Here is a 15,506-nt window from a genome sequence, read left to right as displayed (position 1 = left end):
CCCTCCCTGTCTCTCTCTCTCTCTCATTACAACACTGACAAAACATTTTTTTAATTTTAAAATCATTACATTTTCTACATTCAAATAAAGATTTCATGAGATATAGAATACTATTTATTAAATGAAGCAAATTGTTTTGTCGAATAAGAAATCCAATTTTCTTCGCTGTAAAAATTACATCTTAATTAGTGAACATTTTGTAGAATTAAAATAAAATTTGTTAGTTTAAAATGATCTACTCTTTGATATTGAATAAATAAAAAATTAAAGAAAGGTGCGCTCTTAATTTGTTTTTTATTCTTTTAATTTAAGTTGATGAAGCATTAATTAGGAGCCATCTAATGAATCGTTTTTTTTTAGTAAAGCAATATTTTTTTGTTAAGGTATTTTTTTATCAGTGAAGCGATAAAATTTATAATCTACTAACTTAAACTTCCCCATTGTCCCGAAGTATCAAGGAGATGAAATTTGGGGGAGGTGAAGGGATGACCGGGTTTCATTATAGTTTCCGCAGGAACCTAGAGAGCAACTATATCTGGTCTAAATCGGTCAAAGGATTTAGGAGTCAACAGAGAATATGTATACAGACAGATATTCTATTTTATTATACATATATGGAGGAAAGTTTCCTATCACGGGATAGGTTTTTAATATGAGATAGAAGGTTTTCAACATCCAAATTAAATCTTACTCGCGACGATTACACGATCTAACAATGGATTTTCCACTAAACAGAGATTTCACTCCAAGGCCAATAGATTCATGGTGGAGCCAATAGAAGCCTATCTCATAATGAAACTTTCCTCTACCTACAGATAGAAATAAAAATCCATATCTGCGAACAAAATCGCTCTGTAAATAAATATCGAATTGCGCGTGACGTTCCCAAAGCGTACAGCACTCGAGGAAAAAATATTGGCGCGGTCGTGACGTCCCCCTATTTTTTTTTCATAGCTTGAGCGCGAGCGAAACTTTAAATCACAGCGTTCTGATTCGCAGAGGTGGATGATATCTGTCAACTCATGAAAGGCATACTCTGCTCTGACATTTGCGTCCCGACGCCAGGCTCGTATCGCTGCGAGTGCCGCACCGGCTTCACTTTGTTAGAGGACGGAAAGACTTGCAAGCAGGATCCGCCGACCGACAGGTACTGAATAACGTAGATCCTCAATGTGCTAGATGCCTTTACTGCATGGGAGAGCGTATTCGCGACAGGATTACCATTCCGGTGAATTATTGGCAACGATATCGCGAACGCTGCGAATGAAAGGCCAGCTATGTTATGTCTCAGAAGGCGTGACAATGAAAATGTTAACAATCATATTTCCGTTTTCAGGTGCAGGCCGACTCACCCCTGCGCGCATCTCTGCACCGACAACGGGGTGGCTATCGTGTGCAGCTGTAATCCGGGCTACGACCTGGCCAAGGACGGACGTTCGTGCATCCTGAGGTCGAAAACTAAAAAAGTGCCGAGAAAAGACAAAGACGAAACGTCGCCGTTGTGTCCGTCGGGCTATCAATATAACGGCAGCAGTCAGGTGTGCGACGGTAAGTACAATTCAAGAGAATACAACTCGCGTGCAGGTAAGGAAGTGACATTTGTTAATCTTTTAACGCGGTAACAGAAGCACACATCCTTTTGTTCACATTTACTTAATATAACTAATATACCTCGTCCATGTTTCATGTTTCTCATGTACTGTAATATCACTTCGATTATATCGCTGTGTTCGCTGCGGCATTGTTATTTTCAGTCTCTCGCTTAAATTGTACGAATAGGCGACCGAGTTCGTATCTTCTTTGTCTGTCTTTTTATTATTCCGCGAGATTAATTTTCGTTCAATCGCGCTGGGCTGCTTGTTTCTGCGATCGAGCATTCGATTTTCGCATATGATCGTCACTTGTCGCGCGCCGATTCGATCGACCAGACGTGGACGAGTGTCTGGAGCGCGGCGTATGTCCCGGCGGGGGATGCCAGAACACCGTAGGATCGTATATTTGCATCAGGGAGAGGTCCGCAAAGAACGCACCCTACGAAGCCTGTCCTCCGGGCTACGAGTGGCAGCCATCGACAGGTGTATGCGCAGGTAACGAGAGGCGCGTCTTTCTCCAGCGAGAAATGACTCGACGTCAATTTGACGGTGCCGATTCTACATCGTTTCGACATCCCCAGATAGCCAGCGTGAGCACAAATTGCTAACAAAAATCTTAGTATCTTAAGCTACGCGTCTGTGTCGTCTATTGTGCTGCTGTTTGCTAGCATCCCAGGTAGCCAGCTGACGTCACTTGTCGTCATTTTGACGTCGAAATAACGACAAGTGACCTGTCAGCTGGCTACCTGGAATTTGATGTCGGAAATGAAACATCTGCATGATCCAAACGTTATGCCAGCGTTAAGTGCTTGGCCTGATGTCATACGTTTGTATCTGTTAGAAAATTGGAAAACAACGGATGCTAACTCTTTGTTAACAGTATGCTCATTCGAGGTATTCTCTCTCTAGCTGTACACTCAGCTACGACGATATGCTAACATTATGCTAGCTGTACCTTACTTAAATCACTCGAACATTGAATTCATATTCCTAGCGAAGAGCTAGCATCAGTTGCTGACATTTTATTTTTACCATATACATTTTTACCATACAGCACGCATGTCTAAAAGACATCTTTAAGACATTAGATATGTATGCTTAAAAGACAACTTAAAGATGTCTTAAAGATGTCCTTTAGACATGCGTGCTGTATGGGATTGCTTGAGCATACTGGTTATCTGGGTCGATCGGCGAGTAATTTTTCGCTGGGTCGCATGATTAAGTTATCGAAATTATTATTACGCGTTTGTTTTTCAGATATTGATGAGTGTGCCGTCTTATCGGCCGCCTGTGACGCCGATAAGCCATTCTGCGTGAATACGCAGGGTAGTTACACGTGTCTGGAAATGACCGGGGCGAAGTCTTGCCCCGCGGGATTCAAATTCGACAAATCGTCGCAGTTGTGCAAGGGTAATATTGGCGATACCTGTAGGTGACACTCATTCAGTCGCCTATACTTGTGATAAAATAACTGTCACATTAATTATGGTGAAACGATGAAGTTCCCGCGGAAAATCTTCCCTCTTTACGCATTCCTTTTGCTTATTTGTTAATCAGACGTGGACGAGTGCGCGGAAGCTATACACAGCTGTCTGGCAGATGTCGAGCAATGTCGAAATACCGAGGGTGCTTACGAGTGCGATATGAAATGTAGAAAAGGATTCACATACAGTATCGGCCTGGGTGTCTGTGTCGGTGAGCTCCTTCGTTCTTCGAATTATCAATGATCTTTAAATCTTTGTTATGACGCACGTAATAACTTTGTCGCTTTTCGACACAGTCTCTGGTAGCACAATATATTGACGCAACATTGGGAAATAATGTAAATCTAGTATCCCCAGTATTGGTTCAATATTGTAAGATGGACCCCTTTTCTTATTTAGCCAATATGTCTATTTATTGCAAAAATATTGGTCCAATATTGGATCAATATTAAAGCAATATCGTTATTACATTGTTAAATATTGACCATTGACACTTCCAATATAAATCTAATATTATATAATTATTATCGTGCAATATTTATATTTATTTCCTGGCAAATATTCGGCTTTACGTTGGACAATATCGGCCAATGCATTTCTAATCTAACCAACATTGGACCAATATTTCGCCAATGTTTAGTCAATGCATTGTACTACCAGGGGTATTATGTTTTCAATGAAAATTTCCGATGTGATGATTCTTTGTACTAGGTGAATTTGCATGCACGTGCATCTCTTGCGATCGCTATTTTCTTTCATTGCATAAAATTGAGTAAACGACCGTGGAAAACATCAGTTATCTTGGGAATGAATTTGAGTTCACATTCATGATCTGGTTCCGCATGCAATACTTCATACCCATGTTTTTTATGCATGTAAGTAATGAGTTAACTTTTTAAGCGATTGTGATTTAGTTTCCCATACAGCAAAATATATCTGAGACTTCTAGCAATATATCTGAATATTCTTTACGCAATCAGATATCTGATGCGCAGATATCTTTTTGATACATTCTGCTGTGTGTTTAACTTGTATTAATTGTTAATGCAATTGTGATTAATATGAAATTAGGGTCGGGTAATGTCTAGTTAAAAAGATAAAAGTTAAGTGAAAAATTAAAAAGAAAAATAATTTTAACTTAACTTAGTTACATTATAGACTGTTAACTTCTAACTGAATTTAGTTACATTTTATCGGTAACTTTTAACTTTTAATTTACATTTCTTAAAGTTAGTTATGCCATAAACAAAGGCATTGCACGGCGCCGCTCGTCTGCCTACACTGGCAGTTTCTGTGTTCCAAAATTTACTGCCAGCGCTAAAAATCTACAGTTTACGTTACGTGCACTGTAGATCTTCAGCGCTGACAATGAATTTTGGATTTCTGGTTGATGTTTCTTTTCAATAGTTTATGATCTGCAATTATATTGTATATCTCTTCTTTTAGACATAGATGAGTGCGTCGAGTCGAGCAACCCTTGTTCCGATCCCAGCACAATATGCGTTAACACGGAGGGTGCGTACGAGTGTACAAAGACATCGGCTAGTCCTTTTCCGTTTCCTCCAGTTAACAAGGATCCATCCGCTCACCAAAAGAATGTGCAATCGGGTTTAAGGATGACTTGTTCCGCGGGATACAAACCCTCTAACGATTCCGGAACAACGAGGTGTACAGACGTCGACGAGTGCAATGAACAATTGCATTCTTGCGAGCTCAACGAGCGTTGTGTTAACGAAATCGGTAGTTACAGGTGCGACATTCTACGATACTTTAATGATCTAAATTCGATGGAAGATTTTAAAACATTATTTTAATGAAAAAAAAACTAGATGCGTATCAATTGAAAACAACAAGGACACGTCTACCACGGAAGAGACAAACCGCGATCAACGCGACGATCGATTTAGCAGAGGATATAAACTAGAGGGGACGAGCATTTCATCGGTCACGAACGAAGTCGAGGATTGCAACGAGGGTTACTTTTTCGATGGAAAGTCTGGCCGGTGCATCGGTAATTATTGTGTTACTTGTTGCTACATGAAATAATTTTCCGTATTTTTATCGAAGGTCAATAATGAATATGTTTCTTAAGAAACAGAGATGGAAATAATTATTTCCATCCTCGTGGCATCGCTTTGAACTTCATTCTTCCATCGCAGCCTCAACCTGCCTCTTCTCTTCCTTTCCAAACGAGAAAAAGGTTTTCTTTGGGGGAGAGTCTTCATTTTCTTTTATCACATGTACTATTTTTATCGCCGCAACTGTGTCTCTGCTGTTGTTATTATTTTATACAATTCGCGGTTACATCTGGGGCTTCATTCTTGAATTCATTCGAAGGAGAAACGTATGCGAAAATCCTGCTCTGACTGGCTTTTAACCAATCGACTTTCAACTTTTCTGTAAGAGCAGAAATTTCTAATACGTTTCTCCTTCGAATGAATTCAAGAATCGAGCACCTGGCCCTCGCCATTTTCGCACACAGCCCTAAATATCCTGACTAGTATTTTCCTCTCAAAAACACTCAACGCTGACTCGTTTGCCATAGCACTGGTAGCACAGTGCATTCGCTAAACATTAATCTAATATTGGTTATATTAGAAATGCATTGGCCGATATTGTCTAACGTAAAGCCAATATTGGCCACGAAATAAATGTAAATATTGCACGATAATAATTATATAATACTAGATTTATATTCGAAGTGCATTAGCCAATATTTAACAATGTCATAAGAATATTGGTCTAATATTGATGCAATATTAAACTAATATTGCTAAATAGACATATTAGATAAATGAGAGAAGGTCCATCTTACAGTATTAGACCAACATTTGGAATACTAGATTTACATTATTTCCCACTATTGCGCCAATATATTGTGCTACTAGAGAGTCCTACTAGGGTGTCCATACTTCTGACTCGTATGTTACCTACTGGTACATTGAGCGCTTTGTAAAGCCTGATTTTAGTTTTTTGAGACAGGTTGCAGAAGTGTTTACCTACCCCAAAGTAACATCTATTGGCGAGTACTATTCTCCTTCGGATTTCATGAGAGATGTTGTTACTGCTGTCGATTAAAAATCCGAGGTACACAAAACTCTCTATCGTTTCCAAGTTATTGCTGGCAATGTTCATGGGTGAGTTGTCGGCTCGTGGCAATGTTGGACGTGTGGCGTGGGAAGCTTGAGGAGACTGGGGCTTGGATGGGGCTGCAGGACCAATGATGATGATGATGATGACAATTTATGTTTTACAGATGTCGACGAATGTGCCAATGGAATAGCGACTTGCAGCATAGGCGAGCGTTGCGTGAACACGGAGGGCGGTTATCGATGCTCTCCAACATGTCCACCCGGTTTCCGGCTGCGTAACAATTCTCGGTCGGCGAACAAGGCCGAAGAATCCTGCGAAGATATCAACGAGTGCCTGCTCGGTTTACATACCTGTAACAGTTTAACTCATTATTGCCTTAATACGAATGGGTCTTATGTTTGTGGAACACGAACTACTACCACCAGCACCATCGCAACGGCGATTAGCAGCACAACAACAAGAAGACCGTTCGTTGGACCGCGCTACGGCGTAGTACAGGTGGCAATTTCGCGAATTATCGATCGCGTCGATATCGTAATTTCCTCAATAGAAAACGTCGGTTTCGCAATTTTTTTTGTACGGAAATAACAGTAGTCAGCGTTTAGAATCAGGAGTTAAAAGAGCTTGAAATGTTTGTCATAAAAACCTTAACATGGTCAAGATGGTCAAAAAGACAAATTAGTAAGACTCTTATTCATTTACATTGAAACTGCACGTGGTCTAATGTAATCTGATCATGTTCTACCTAATAAACAGGGCGATTTCGTATTTATGCAGAACACGAATCGTTACTGGTCCACCGAACCCTGCAGACTGGGGTACAAGAGAGACGCGAGTACGGGCCATTGCGTAGACATAGATGAGTGCGCGGTCGGTCCCGGATGTCGAGATCACGAGAGGTGCACGAATACTCCGGGGGGCTACGACTGCTCGCCCCTTTGCAGTATCGGCTGGTATTTCAGCACGACGACGAAAGGCTGTCAGGACGTGGACGAGTGTTTGTTGGGCAGGCACGATTGTCCTCAGAGCACGCACAGGTGCGCGTCTCCCTTTCTCTGTAATAATTACGTGACGATCGTGTGCTTAACTTTTGGCGGTGCTCTTTCTGACGATTAATATTCACAAATATCCACGAATGTTGATCCGCAGATGCGTCAACACCAACGGATCTTTTGCTTGCGAGTTGATACAGCCTTGCAGCCGCGGCTACAGACGAGCCTTTAACGGCACCTGCCTGGACATCGACGAGTGCTCCGAGAGCCTACACAACTGTCGGCTCAACTTGCATCAATACTGCGTCAACAAAGAAGGTGGCTTCGAGTGTTTGACTAGACTGCCCTCCTGCCCGTCCGGATACCGGTATTCTTTGAGCGCTCGACAATGCGAGGACATCGACGAGTGCCTAACCGGGCAGTACAGCTGTGACGCGAAATACTCTGAGAGATGCGTCAACCTACAGGGTACATACAGGTGCGTCAAATGTTTTCAAAATCTTGGATGCTCTATTGCGTTTACCTGATTTAGAATCCCGATTGGGATATTTTTCATTCCCGTTCTATTGCATTTCCCAGCGAGAAATGACTCGTCGATCGATGTCGAAACGATGCTGATTCGACGTCATTTCGACGAATTATTTCTCACTGGGCTAATCCCCAATCGAGATTCTACATTAGTACGGGAAAATATATTCTGTAATTACCACTGGCAACAATAAGCCTCGCTCAATTTGATTCTACACTAGGTAAATGCAATAAAACAAGAATTAAAAATATTCAATGATATATACCTTGCAGGTGCGAAAGACCTCTTCCTCCTCGTCAACGCCAACGACCAGCTTGTCCTTCCGGCTATCGGTATCATCCTAATTTACGCAGGTGTACAGGTATATCTAATAATTTTTATATAGCCTTAAAAGGTTTTGCTTTAAAAGTTAATGGTCATTTTTATAAAGCCTAGAAACATTAGGTATAATTTGTATACTTCTGACTAATTAATTTTTTTTTAAATTCCTTTTAGTTGTAGCGTAAACTTATGTTTTGTGATGTGTTAACCACGATTTCAGATATTTTTCATGTTTTCAGAACTCGTCAGTACAATATCGAGCTCAGGTTAACTAATTGACGCATGTTCGACGAATCCCTCGCAAATGCATGGACGAATTATGCTGTTACCATTTGGCTTTCGACATGCACGATTAATCACAATATCATTTGTGGCCGCTTGCGTTTTTATTGCGACGAATTTGTGTTTTGTACGCGCGGTTCTACATTTAATTTCAATGCTTTTATCAGAGATACAATTTAAGAGCTTGAATGCCAGGACATCTGTTTTGCAGGGAAACAATAACGCTTTTCTAATTAATCACCCTGTCTCAATATTTTAATTCCAAAAGGGATGCGACTGCTTTGGTACGAAGGGAAAGGTACCTTCGAGTCTTCTCATTCAAAGTATTTGAAATTATAGACATTGATGAATGCGCGGAAGGATTGGACACATGCGGTGACGAGCTCTGCTACAATCAACCAGGTGGTTACAGCTGTGCGAAGCCGCCCGTGCCGATAACCAGAAAACCGCCCACGACGGCGATGCCGGTACCGATGAACCAAAAGTGTACACGCGGCACCAGGTTCGTAAGGAACCGCGGCTGCGTCGACGTCAACGAGTGCCGGGAGCTCGAGGATGCTTGCAGCAGCAACGAGGAGTGTGTGAATACCGTAGGCAGCTATACGTGCACCTGCCGGACCGGTTTCAGGCGCGATAATTTCACGCAGGCCTGCGTCGATATCAACGAATGTCAGTTGCAGGTAACAAGGACGACGACGATGTTCGCGTAAACGTGCGGTCTGACATTTATGGCGTGAATCTAGAGAAAACAGATACGAATATTGTGACATCTCGCGCGTCGAATCGAAGAAGATAAATTCAATCATGCAAAGTCTGTGCCTCAAAAAGAACTTCCCAGCGAGAAATGACTCGTCAATCGATATCAAGATGATGTGAATCGACGTCGAAACCATCAAATATGGATTCGAGATCGTTTCGATGCCGACCAACTTATTTTTTTACTGGATTCCCTACAGTAGCACATCGACCAAACGTTGGTTAAACACTGGCCCAATATTTGGCTGCATCGGGCCAATGTTTAGCCAATGCACTGTGCTAAACATTGGCCCGATGTAACCAAATATTGGGCCAGTGTTTAGCCAATGCACTGTGCTACTAGGGATTCTCTTCACCGGGTTTAACATTTGTTTGTTGAAGGAGAACGACTGCTTGTCGACGCAGCGATGCGACAACACGATCGGCAGCTACACGTGCACGCGTTTCTTACCCTGCGGTACCGGCTACACCCTTAACGCCGCGACCGAGATTTGCGAGGACGATGACGAGTGTATTCTGGGTACCCACGACTGCACGTCCGGGTATCAGTGCAGGAATACCCTGGGCTCGTACCGTTGCGATCGCATCCCGCGTATACCGAGTCCGCAGCCGCGCACCTCGCCGATGACGACGACGATGAGGATCGCGACGGTCACGACGACGACGACGCCGACTCCATTGGGCTCGGCCGGTTCTCAGCCGAACTGCCCGCGCGGCTTCGAGCCCGGGTCCAGCGGCAAATGCATGGACATAGACGAGTGCCAGAGAACGCCGAATCCCTGCGCCAGGTCTATGCAGGCGTGTGTCAACACTCTGGGATCCTATAGGTATGCGTAAAATTGCCGACCGCAACAGCGACACGGATTAGAGTAGTTCACCAATTTGGGGACAGGTTTCGGCTGTTACATATGTATAATAAGACCTCTCCTAGAAACACATTGCATTGGCCGATATTGTCCAACGTAAAGCCAATATTGGCCATGGAATAAATGTGAATGTTGCACGATAATAATTATATAATATTAGATTTATATTGGAAGTCAATACTTAACAATACAATAAGAATATTGTTCTAATATTGATTTAATATTAAACCAATATTGGCTAAATAAGAGACGGCGTCCATCTTACAATGTTGACCCAACATTGGGAATACCAGTTTTACATTATTTCCTAATATTGCGCCAATAGGGTCGTTAGTTTAGCTCAATGTCGAACAAAGCGTTCCATTCTGATCACAATGAGACGAGTTCCACATCGCTACGTGTCATAACACCAAAATTATGAGTATAAATGTACTAACCTCCGTTGGGAAGCTGCGAAGCATCGCCATATTCGTCTCGATACAGGTTGCGATTTATTTTCAAGCTCCCCTGTTGCTAATATCAACCGGAGTCTCACGGGAATGATCGGAACAATAAGCAGGGATGTCAGCGTACACATGTTGCTGTTTTTTCAACACACTTTTAAACTTAAAACGCAGTTGTAGGAGAAGTGAACTCAATTTGACGAATTACTCTACACGCGGAGAAATTTTACAGATGCGGCTCCAGGGTGATCTGCGGTCCTGGTTACACTCTGGACCCCGCGTCCGGGCAGTACTGCATCGACATAGACGAGTGTCGGGACGGGACGCATGAGTGCGACAAGGGTCAGACCTGCGAGAATCGGCAAGGCGGCTATCAGTGCATCTGTCCGCCCGGTCACGCGGCTGGGCCCAACAACGACTGCGTTGACATCGATGAGTGTAGCATTTATGGTAGTAATATTTGTGGATTCAACAGCCGCTGCGAGAACACCGTAGGCTCCTACAAGTGCCTGTGCTCGGAGGGCTTCGAAAACGCTGGAGGAGCCGCCGGTGTCTGCCAAGTGAGTCGTGTCGTGCACGATTTGGATAGGCAACAACACCCTAGCTGGAGTGTCCTCGTCTCGAAACGTAATCGTCCATTTCTTCCAGGATATCGACGAGTGTCAGCGAACGCCGGGGCTCTGTCAGCACGTGTGCATGAATGTGTGGGGCAGCTACAGGTGCGGATGCGAGGCTGGATTCAGGCTGAATCCCGATAACAGGTCTTGCAGCGACATCGACGAGTGCACGGAATTCAAGGACAATCATCTCTGCATCGGCATCTGCGAGAATACGCCGGGAAGCTACGCGTGCAAGTGCCCCGAGGGATATAGGCTCGGTATCGATGGTCGAACGTGCCAAGGTGATATAATCACGTACACGAAAAAGCGATCGTACGAAAAAAAAGTCAAAATACTTTAAGTCGGGTAGATCGACAGGATACGTTCGCTTATCGCGCGAATTGATGAGATGGAAAGTGAGAGCCTGTTTATGCGAGTCACGGTGTCGTAGCTTCGCGATCGAGGCGCGTGTTCCGCCTACTTTACTCCACAGTTGAAACGACGGTGCGATTTGTACTTGACCCGTTTGCCGGCGAACTGGAGCATCAGCTCGGGTCACCGGCGCACGAACACGCGCTCCTGCAATCTCCTCGATCTCGCGCAATCACGATATCGTTGGCGGTCACGATACCGCCACGTGCTGCAACGTACTTGATTGTCTTCTACGTGTGTTCGCAGACATCGACGAGTGCGCGGCCGGCCAGGTCTGCAGGGAGGCGGACGAGATGTGCCAGAACACGCGCGGGGGTTTCCGTTGTAACCGGATAAATTGCCCCTCGGGGTATCATCAGGACCCCATGAAAAAAAAGTATTAATTGCTCTCTAAAAGTCAGTCAGTGGATTGTCACCGAAAACAGTGAACATTCGCCGATTCACAGTTGCGGCACTGAATTATTCATTTCAAGTTTCAGTGATAACGCACCGACTGATTTTTAGAGAGCAAATTTGAGACGATTACAAATTTTCTCTCATTTAAATTCTCGGACACGTCACGTACGACGTCTGACACTGGGTCAATTTCAAACGTAGACAATTATTTGACGAATAACGCGATGACAGAGTTAGAAGTTTCTCGCTCGCAATTTCAGCCGCTGCGTACGCTCCTCGAGGTACTGCCGCGTGGACGATCTGGCTTGCCTTCGGTTGCCCTCGCACTACTCCTACAGCTTCATCACTTTCGTGAGCATGCTGCCCATCCCGCCCACCGGTCCGCTGGAGCTGTTCACCATGAGAGGAAGCCATCATCCTGAGTCGACGATGCAGTTCACTATGGCATTGGTGGACGTGCGCGCACCACCGGGTGTCGCGCGTGCCACGGAATCCTGTTTCGCTTTGAAGAGACCGGCGCCGTCGCAGGCGGTCCTGGTGCTGACGCGCCCGATTGCGGGACCGCAGGAGATCGAGCTGGATCTCAGCATGGAGATCTATCACGAGACTGGATTCATCGGGAGCGCCGTCGCGAAGGTCTTCATTTTCGTTACGCAATATGAATTCTGAGTAGACCCTTTAAGCGGAGACGGAAGTCAAGATCGTAAAGTAAAATGATGTAATTTAGAGGTACGCCTAATTGCCCGATTTATGTGATTGCCTCTTCTTCCATAGTGTTACTGTAATCGTAAGAGCAACAAGAGTTACATCCTCAAATCATATATAATTTTGCGTGATAATTTCTTTCTGAAACATATGAAGTTTTTTCGCTATTGCGATCTGTCATAGTTTGTTGAATAAAGTCTCTGTTTCACTAAAATAATACAGATATCTTTTCCCGAAATTACACTAATGTAATTAACGTCTTAGGCGACGTACATTTAAGATTAACGGATCTTTTTCATTTTTGCTCATTTTTTAAGCTAAATGTTAAAATAAATATACACGCGTTAGCGCGTTGCGATCGTAGATGTGTAAAAAAAAGGATGAATTAAATGTATATAGATTCTTATAAGTTAACACATGTAAAAGAATTAAACATGGAATAAACTTATAGAAATTAGTTAGATGACGTTTACAATAATTCCCAAGCACACGCTTGATACTTTATCAAAATCGCAGCTTTATTAAATATGTTTCACTAGCGACACTCTATCCTTTCTCTACACGGTCCGCTGTTCATGATCGGAACAACGCCTATTGCTTCGAATCTAATGCTTCACTTCTCCTTCATAGAAGACGAATAAAGCAACAAATCTGAGATCCTTATAGTGTTAATTGCCGCTTCGTTGCATGAAACGCGCGTTAACGTAATACAATATAAATATATATATATATATGTATATATATACACGTATATAAAATACCTCGGATAAAAAATAAAATAATAATATCACTGCGCGTTTTACATACGACAACCATCGTCGTCGTGTTGGATGCGAATAACGAACGCGCACCCGTGGTGCAGCGAATTGTCATTGTTACTAATAAGTAATTTAATAATTGTACTAATGATAATTGCGGTCGCTGTCGCGACGGCGACAATATCGTCGACAGCGGACGATAGCGATTGCGTAAGTCAGAGAATAAAATTGCAATAAAATAATATTAATAATCGTATAATCGTAATAGTAATAACAATAATAATCTAAGTAACTAGCGACAACTAGGGTAGCGATATTAATGTACACACGATAACAGGAAATAGAACAATTCGGGCGGTGCGCGTTGCGTGCGCGACGCGCCGGGAAAATGCATACAAATATATATCGCGTCGCCTAGAAATTTTTTCGGCATAATTCCACCGTTAATACCATACATCTATACGTTACGAGAGAACGCGATTACGTCATTGGGATGCCTCGTCGACGACATATGGCTCCAAGTGTTCGCGCGTCATCGATGTAACGTGTAATATCTAGGACGCGGAGCTGATCTCTCGCGAGGTTTCACGGTGAGCCGTCTTATTCGCCTAATTGCGTGCACAGCGATGGACAGAATGGTCGCAGCAGTTAATTTTAAATGGGTTTAGGCACGCGCGTTTAAATTCAGGTTTTCGTTCGCTCAAGAAAACATCTTACTAACGCAGGTAGATTTCTAGGTGATGCAACAAAGTCGCTATTTTTTGGATCTGTTAGAATGTAGCCCGCAAAATTTTTAGTAGCAACATTCTAGTAATACAGTTCTTCTGGAAAGTTTAGGTTTCATGACTAAATGTTAATCATTCACGTTGGATAAAAATGAATTTCTGTACCATAGCTGCTACCCAGCGAGAAATGACTCATCGATCGATGTTGAAACGATGCCTAATCGACATCGACACCGTTAAATTAACGCCAATTCGACATCGATCAACGAATCTTCTCCGGTCTGAGTACCCAGTGAGAAATGATTCGTCGAAACGATGTCGATTCAACATCGTTTCGACATCGATTGACGAGTCATTTCTGTCTGGGTAGAACAATCTTTTGTAAGGAATATAACTGTTTATGTACCACGATCAAACGTTATAATGGATGGGCGCCATAGAAAGACTTTCTTTCTCATATTCGCCAACAGTTCAGATAAAAATTCTGTTTGTTATTTAAATCGATTAAATACAAAACATATGCGATTTCGCAGTATTGACAATTCATTTATATATCACGATTATTTTTTCGTATCCAGAAAATTACAAAACTCTTTTTTAGTGTTTCAAAACATTTTCTCTGGGGAAAATTTTATTCGAGAAATAGGTCAGAAACGCTCAAAATGACTTTGGAACGGCTGCCGAGTAAAATATTCCTCGGAGAAGATTTTAGAATCCTGAATCTAAATGCACGTTCCTAAACTTATAAGTGTTGCAACCATTCTGTTCATCGCTGTACCAATTCCAAACGAGGGAAACGAGATTGAGCGTCAACGCTCGCAAAACAACTGCACGATTGTGCGAGAGGAAGCGTCCGGATCCAACCGGTTCGTTCAGCTGAGAGAGGCTCTTCCCGTGAAACTACCGCGTATCTCCGCGGTCCTGACGTGATACACAACGAACTTGCAACAAGCTTACGCGTAAACACAACTAATAAATAGTATAACTATAAACGTAACAGCCTGGATACAGCGGCAACGCGTAACAACGATGGCAGTGACATTCGTCGCTCGTCCTTCGTTAGATTCTAGAAAAGGAGCGTTGACTAGGATTTGCTGAGAATTTGCCGGGGCTCGCTCTTTGTGCCCTCGCGCCTTACGCGCGGCGAGATTTTAAGTACTCGATGGCAAACGATGTGAAAAGAGATGCGTGGCGGTACCTTTTTACAAAACGCACATATCCCTGTAAATGAATAAACAGTGCTAAGAATCGACGAAAAGAATCTGCCTCTCCTTCGAATGATGCGCAACATTCTTTTTATATTACTTAGAGGGACGCGTTTTGACGATTCTTCTTCCTTTTACCTTTGCACACTCGCACTTATCGCACACTACCCTCCCGGAAATAATTCTACAAAAAAGTTAAATATAACTGCCGGAATCTAAGAAATTCTACGTAAATTAAAAAATGTTATAAAAATCAATATGAAAGTGTTAGAATTGGAACACTTTTGTTCATTCTTGTAATATTCTACAAGTAAGCAGACGTTTTAAT

At 42.9% G+C, this 15,506-nt stretch overlaps 1 protein-coding gene across 1 annotated transcript in view; it reads left to right on the top strand.

Moving 5' to 3' along the window:
- LOC105566608 (fibrillin-1-like) overlaps window positions 1–12,951 on the top strand; it is an 18,708-nt gene extending 5,757 nt beyond the window's left edge. The window contains exons 4-21 of the mRNA XM_012020752.1: window positions 1,000–1,147; window positions 1,337–1,548; window positions 1,929–2,087; window positions 2,850–3,002; window positions 3,150–3,287; window positions 4,523–4,826; window positions 4,906–5,087; window positions 6,059–6,163; window positions 6,333–6,667; window positions 6,947–7,206; window positions 7,319–7,639; window positions 7,963–8,051; window positions 8,633–8,973; window positions 9,431–9,876; window positions 10,591–10,918; window positions 11,007–11,259; window positions 11,636–11,765; window positions 12,046–12,951. Coding sequence (XP_011876142.1) covers window positions 1,000–1,147; window positions 1,337–1,548; window positions 1,929–2,087; window positions 2,850–3,002; window positions 3,150–3,287; window positions 4,523–4,826; window positions 4,906–5,087; window positions 6,059–6,163; window positions 6,333–6,667; window positions 6,947–7,206; window positions 7,319–7,639; window positions 7,963–8,051; window positions 8,633–8,973; window positions 9,431–9,876; window positions 10,591–10,918; window positions 11,007–11,259; window positions 11,636–11,765; window positions 12,046–12,454 — 4,313 coding nt within the window. The 3' untranslated portion in view covers window positions 12,455–12,951. The remainder of the gene's footprint in view (window positions 1–999; window positions 1,148–1,336; window positions 1,549–1,928; window positions 2,088–2,849; window positions 3,003–3,149; window positions 3,288–4,522; window positions 4,827–4,905; window positions 5,088–6,058; window positions 6,164–6,332; window positions 6,668–6,946; window positions 7,207–7,318; window positions 7,640–7,962; window positions 8,052–8,632; window positions 8,974–9,430; window positions 9,877–10,590; window positions 10,919–11,006; window positions 11,260–11,635; window positions 11,766–12,045) is intronic.
- Window positions 12,952–15,506: the final 2,555 nt, after the last annotated feature.

Source organism: Vollenhovia emeryi, unplaced genomic scaffold, assembly GCF_000949405.1.
Source record: "Vollenhovia emeryi isolate VEMERY1.0 unplaced genomic scaffold, V.emery_V1.0 DF939144.1, whole genome shotgun sequence".
Classification (NCBI taxonomy): Eukaryota; Metazoa; Arthropoda; class Insecta; order Hymenoptera; family Formicidae; genus Vollenhovia; species Vollenhovia emeryi.
This window is presented reverse-complemented; position numbering and strand designations above follow the sequence as displayed.